Genomic DNA, 6,905 nt, shown 5'->3' on the forward strand with positions numbered 1-6,905 from the left:
TGAATTAAAATGCTCATAATTGATAGAATCATTATATATTTGTGTCCACTAATTAAACCTTTCTTTTCCGATGAGAATCCAAGTCAGATAGCGTGGAAATCCAGCATAAAGAAATGGAATTGGTGTTTTCCGAAGAAGACCGACCAATGAATTAGGATATGGTAATCGTTTCTTTTCCTTTTTTTTTTTAAGGAAAAAAAAACGCAGAATATGATCCTCATTCCTTAATATAGTAATCGTTTCTTTTCCTTTTTTTTAAGGAAAAAAAAACGCAGAATATGATCCTCATTCCTTAATATTACCCCACCATCTCTCATAGACTCCACAGTGTTTCTCCAAGGTTCAACACTGTTTCGACATACTGTTTACTGATCAGAACAACTTTGGAATATACCCACAAATATTTATCTCATTCGCGCTCTCTCTCTCTCTCTCTTCACACTCCACAGCTTTTACTCTCTCTCTAGTCTCTACTGCACCATAAACCTACGTGTAAGTAACATACATCTTGCTTTCTTTTCTTTTCTTTTTTTTTTCTCAATTTTCAGTTTTCGTCTTCCGAGAAAAATATTTACGTAATTATACGTACTAAAGAGAAACATCAAATTATCAAAGAAAAAAAATAAAGAAAACAATGAGACAGCTCGAATGTACACAACTGTCCATCTCCAGCCAGTGACAAAATCTGGCAGACCGACTCGACACGTGGCACGAATCCCGCCGTTCCCTTTCAGAAGTAATCAAACGCCGTCGATTGTGATCTACTCCTATCAGCATTTTTACTACCACCTTGACCGAACGACGTCGTTCTCTGCCTTCTTAACCCCGGGACATCCGGCGGCAATGACGACCGGATCAAGGCCAAGTTCAGCCCTTTGAAGAACGGATGTTTCTTCACGTCGGCCGCACCACGCTTAGACCCGAGTCTTCGGGTCGGATCTTTATCCAACAACCCGGAAATTAAGTCCCGCGCGTGATGCTCAAGAGCGCTCCGAGGCGTGGGGTTCGGGAAAACGAGCGGCTTCTTCACGATGTTAAGCAGCGTCGCTTCGTTGGATTGGGCCGCGAACGGCGTACGGCCGTAGATCATCTCGTAGATGAAGATGCCATAGGCCCACCAGTCGACGGCGTTTCCGTGGGATCCGCCGGAGGCGACCTCCGGGGACACGTACTCGTGGGTCCCGACGAAGGAGCAGGACCTGGCGGCGACCGGCTCCGCCACGAACAGCCGGTGGTTCGCCGTGAGGGTCTGGACCCGGCGAGACCGGAATAGCCGGTTGGGGAAGCACGAGAAGGGAGTTAGTGATGCTGACGTGGAGGGGGCGGTGGTGGTGTGCGGGCGGGCGTTGGATGGAGTTGATGGGGACGCGGCGTAGGGTGAGGACTCGGGAGATTCGACGGCTGGGATAGCGTCAGAGCATAGAGAGAGGTCGAAGTCGGAGAGCATGATGTGGCCGTCGGATCGGACGAGCACATTCTCGGGTTTAAGGTCTCTGTAGATGATACCCAGCATGTGGAGGTACTCTAGAGCCACGAGAACTTCAGCTGCGTAAAACCTGAAAAAATAAAGAAACAGAAAAAGAGGACAAGTACGAGTTAGAATGAGTTGAATCGGTCGAGTTGTGTCAGTCTTGAAGAATGAGAAAGAAAAGTCAAACGGAAAAAATTGATTTTAAGCTCTGATAGCTTGCATGAGAAGCTAAAAACAGTATCATTGTGCTTAAAGTGGAAAATGTGATTTCGAAATAAACGATACAAAAGATAGACGTTTGCAATTGATCGAAAAATCGCGGAAGATTTTCATTAATGGAAGTTTGCGGCTAAAGACGAGACAATAATCGAAGCAAATCTCAGCTGCATGGTGAGGAGAGAGAGGGAAAAAAATATATTGAGCTGACCAGACAGCCATTTTTCCAGAAAAAGAGTTGTTTGTTTCTCCAGAGGAAAAAAACAAAGAGAAAATTTTGCGAGAAGAAAAAAACGAAGAAATAAGAATATTCTTCTAAACTGGAGAAGACTTTGCGCCAGAAGCTAAAGCAGACAAGAAAGGAACTTCTCAATCGTAGTCCCAGTCCCGTTTCGTAACAAAACACGGAAACGAGATAAAACAAATCAGAGTTCCTCCTTTTGTTTTTAAGACGCTAAAGCCTTTTGAACAATTCTAAACAGGAAAGAGAAAATAAAAAATATTTTAAGATTTTGGAATTTTCCTTCAAAATTGAAAAGCTTTTATACACTGTACGTTGGACAGGGAAGAGAGAAAATGTACCTAGCGGAGTTGAGGGAGAAACGCTTCTGAGGCTGTTTGTGGCGGAGAGAATGCAAATCGCCGCCGGAGCAGAATTCCATGACGATGCAAGAGAAATGTGATGCCTCGAACTCAGCATAGAGAGTGGGAAGAAAGGGATGATCGAGCATCTTGAGGATCTTCTTCTCCATCTCCGCTCTGTGCACCTTCTTCTTCACCGCCAGATTCTCCTTGTCCACCACCTTCATCGCGTAGAAGCACGGACAATCGCCATCCTCTTCGCCGTCGTCGGAGCTCCTCAAGCAGCAGAGGTACACGGTGCCGATGTCGCCGGAGCCGATCCGGCGGATCAGCCGGAAGTCGCGGAATGTAAGGCCGGACTTCCGACCAAACGTGGCGGAGCGGATGGCCGAGTAGGCGAAGTCCGACGACCGGTGAGGCTTCAGCGAGAGATTGTTGTTGTTATCGTTGTTTTCGTTGTCGTTTTTGGCCATCGTCGTTGATGACGTCGGAGGCTCGAGCATCGCCGCCGCCGTGGCGTCGAAAGAGAAGCGGCTGAAACTGCTGCAGCTCTCGCTACTCATCGAGCTCTGGCTTGAATGAACTGTCTCGAAGCTTAAATCACCGTCTGAGTCACGGCCAAAGCCAAGCTCTAACATCTTATAAAAGAAGCCCCAGTCTCAGATCCCCCTATGCTCTCTCTCGCCGAGAAAACAAAGACTGAACTAAATAACAAGCAAAGAGAATCGGATTTAACTGCTCAAAAGAAAAAATCAAAAGCAAAGTTGAATTCGAGATCGCGACGGAATCGGATTCCAGAAGGTATTTTGGAGCAGGAAAAAGAGAAATGGAAAAAAGGAAAAACACTTTTTCCCAGTCGCTCAGAATTTGTGTGCAACGATGTATGCTGAAACTCGCAGGACCGCCTTAAAGAAAAGCTCTGAAGCTATACATGCTTTGAATGTAGGAAACAGGCTTTTCAGGCCAGGCCTGAGAAATTAGGGTTTCCGAACAGAGATCGCCAGTTCGTACTACAGAGAGAAAAGGAAGGCTTTAATTCTGGGTCTTCTCTCTGGTTTTTGGCTTTCTCTGAGCTGAGAGAGAGAGAGAGAAAGAGTTTGGAAAAGATACAGAGGTGGTTGGGGGATATTTATACCACGGGGCGTACGGGAGATAATTAGGTACGTACATAATTGTAATTACGAGTGGTTTAATGTTAATCCTTCTTATAAATTTAACCGCGGTTAAAATGATGGTCGAAAAGTAACTCACTGATGAGGTAAACTTGGAAGTAGAGAAGAGAGTGCGGCACGTGCGTCCTCGGGGCTTTCTTTGTTTGGGATTTCCGATTTTGATGACGACACGTGCTTAGGAAACGTCGTCGTTTGAGCGATTGTCACGTGGCGAAGGTTACTTACTGGGATCCGAAGTATGTTGCGCGTGCGGTTACACTGATCAGGGATGATGCAGGGTGATGAGGAGGCGGCTTTTTCTCCTTCTATTGAATGACGGAATTACCCCTGCCTGCATGGAGATTTCGTCTGGGTTTGTGTTGACTGTTTTGTAACGGTCCACGCGGCCAATAATGTGCCCCTCCTAACCTTCGCTTCCTTCTGCTGTTAACTTGTTATCGCTTCATTTAAAATAATATAAAAAAAAACCCTCGTTATCGCGTCGTCTAACAGTGGTAAAAAAAAACAAAAAAAACAAAAAAGAAAAACAGTGGGAAAAAGTTCTAGAAAAAAACAGTGGGATAGGGAAAAAAGAAGAAACAATAAGGGATCAAATATTGCTGTAATTCGGTAACTAATTTTTTCAACAATAAAAAAATAAAAAATTTCAAAAAAAAAAAAAAAGATTGATGATTGAACAATTAATTGAGTCGTTTTCTTAAAAGTTATTAGTGAGCTTTCAATCGCTTAATTTGGTATGGTTGTTTGTTCAATTAGTATCATCAATTACTACATGCTGTTAAGTAAAATAGTTACGAGTTGTTTCTATTATAGTAATATTGAAGAAAACTTCATTTCATTTCAGTTTTTTTTTTTTTTTTTTTTTAAATTATCGGAGAAAATTGAACGAAACATTTACATACACAGTTATATACTGTGCTTGTGTAAATATTAATATATATTCTTCAATTAAACTAGAAAAATTCAACTATAATGCTAAGTGTTCACTGTTCAACAACAGAAGTTAGAGATAGCTAACACTAGTTTTTTCTCAGTTAGTGTTATGAATAAAATTAAATTCATTTACGATAATCTATTCTTAATATATTCATTAATAAAAGGGAAAATGTTTTATATATAATTGAAACGGAAATGGCAATGGGAAGAATTAGTTAGCTCCCGTGATTATCATAATTGTCAAAATATGCTATAATAAGTTATAACTAAAAAAGAAGAAAAGATTGAGAACATATCACACCTCACAGTTATTGTTGCTAATTCGTACGTTTAATTTTCGTTTGGCATAGCATGTATCACCTGATGAAAATAAATGAAACTACTTCAAAAGCAGGAAATTTGCTTATGTTTGAAAGCACATTGCCGCTAATTGAGTCAACTTTCATAATAATGCAAACAATAGTGAGTAAATTAATAATTAGTGAATGCCATATTCGTTTCATGATACTTAGAAGACAACGCAGAGAGTTCAGACATAGAGTAATGTGTAACTAATAAATATTGGTCTCTTGTGGGAACACTGTTACTTATCAAGTTTTGCAATGGTTGTTGTACTTCATTTAACACCGTCACTAGATAAGTATTAATTAGAAAGTTTAAAGGCATTGTCTTTTATGTCATGTGCTTAACTTCCACGGAATTACTTTTAGTATTAATATTCACTATTGGATATGCTCTTTTTTCTTCTCTTTTTTTTTTTTTCTTTTTTTTTTCCCTAACTTGAATATTTACTATTGGCAATTCATCTTCTCCACAAAGTTACATTTCACTTCTTTTGCTCCAAACCTAAAAAAGAAGAAAGAAAAGTAAATATAATTTCCTCAAAAAGAAAAAAAGAAAGAAAGAAAAGAATGAAATGTAAATTCATTTTTGCATATAGTATCAATATGTTGTGATATACATACCCCAACAAGACATTACGCATATGTATAAGAGTAAAGCTGGCTGAATTGAGACGAAACCAGCTTCAGAGAAACCCACAATAAATGTTACAAGAAAAATGTTGATTCTGCAAACTTATGAAGATACTTTTGGCAGACACATTAAGTGTAGAAATATCTTTCCAAACAGGGAGAGATGGTATAGTTATTGTGTGTAGTTAATATATAGACAGATCGTCTTGAGCGAATGAATGAATGTGTAGATGTGCGTTTATAAAGATTGTCTCCAACAGACAGCTGGATGCATGGTTATATTAAGAATTTGATAAGGTGTATACTAATATGTAATCAAATTCCATCATGGTACGGAAAGCTTATAAACAACATGTATTCTTTTTTTTTTAAAAAAAAAAAAATTAAATTCACCGTTGGTAAATGTAGGTTCGATAGTAGGACTTGTGTTTGTGGACCAATACCTTTGGTTAATAGTAGTTAACAAAATTATTAATTCATATTGGTATTTGATGTTTCTTCTTCTTCTACTACTTTTTATTATTACTATTATTACTATTATTATTATTATTATTATTATTCTTATTATTATTATTATTACTATTAATAGTAGTAGGAAGGATTTTTGGTGAAAAAAAAAAAAAATTAACATCTTTTAGTTTTAGTTTGTGTTACGATGATTTTTCAGTACCGAACCATTATTCAGGTGAGTTTCCAATAGAAATTGACAGAAGATATTAAATTGATATTTTTGGAACGATTGAAAACCAAAAATATAATCTCAAAATAACTCGAGAATATAAAGTAAACAAAGGTAAAAAGCCTTTCATAAATCATATTCACTGCCATGAAAATGTTTGGGCACAGGAAGAGAATTAGTCACACTACAACAATTAAGCCCATTTGCGATGACATTTTTTGCGACGACATTTTTTGTGACGACATTTGTCATCGCAAATAATACACTATTTGCGACGATATGTCGTCACAAATACCTATTGTTAAATAAAATAACAATGTCGTCGCTAATAATTTCATTGTCGTCGCAAAAAATGTTGGCGCGCAATTTTCAATGGCGCGGATTATTGGCGCCAAGGTAATCCATTTTTTTGCGACGACAAGTCATGACTATTTGCGATGACATTCATCGTCGCAAATAGTTTTACCTTATTTGCGACGACATTTTTATATAGTCGTTGCAAATAATCTTATTTGACGATAAAGTAGGCGCGGGAAAAAAAATTAGTTGCGACGACTTTAAAATATTTGCGGCGAGAAAATATCGTCGCAAATATTTTAGTATTTGCGACAACATTTTATTAATTTGCGACGATATTGTCGTCGCAAATATTTTATTATTAGCGATGGCATTTTAAATTTATTTGTGACGAATATGTCGTCGCAAATAACTCTGACCTAATATCCCCTTCTTCTTCTTCTTCATTTTCTCCCGACGCTCTCTCTCTCTCTCCTGCAAATCTCTCCGCCGCCGGCCTTCCCCTTCCCTCTCTCCCCTTGTCTCTCTTCCGGGCTTTCTCTCTCTTCCTTTCTCTCTCTCTTATGTCCGTTTCCTGC

General features: G+C 39.0%; 1 protein-coding gene across 1 annotated transcript; it reads right to left on the reverse strand.

Annotated features, from left to right (window-relative positions):
* Window positions 1–249: 249 nt before the first annotated feature.
* On the reverse strand, window positions 250–3,357 carry LOC21397973 (protein kinase PINOID). The gene is made up of 2 exons (XM_010089803.2): window positions 2,270–3,357; window positions 250–1,556 (listed from the first exon to the last, which is right to left on the reverse strand). Exons 1-2 carry the CDS (start codon window positions 2,905–2,907, stop codon window positions 731–733), a joined length of 1,464 nt encoding a protein of 487 aa, XP_010088105.1. The 5' UTR covers window positions 2,908–3,357; the 3' UTR covers window positions 250–730.
* Between the last annotated feature and the right edge of the window lie 3,548 nt (window positions 3,358–6,905).

Source organism: Morus notabilis, unplaced genomic scaffold, assembly GCF_000414095.1.
Source record: "Morus notabilis unplaced genomic scaffold, ASM41409v2 Scaffold457, whole genome shotgun sequence".
NCBI classification, from domain to species: Eukaryota; Viridiplantae; Streptophyta; class Magnoliopsida; order Rosales; family Moraceae; genus Morus; species Morus notabilis.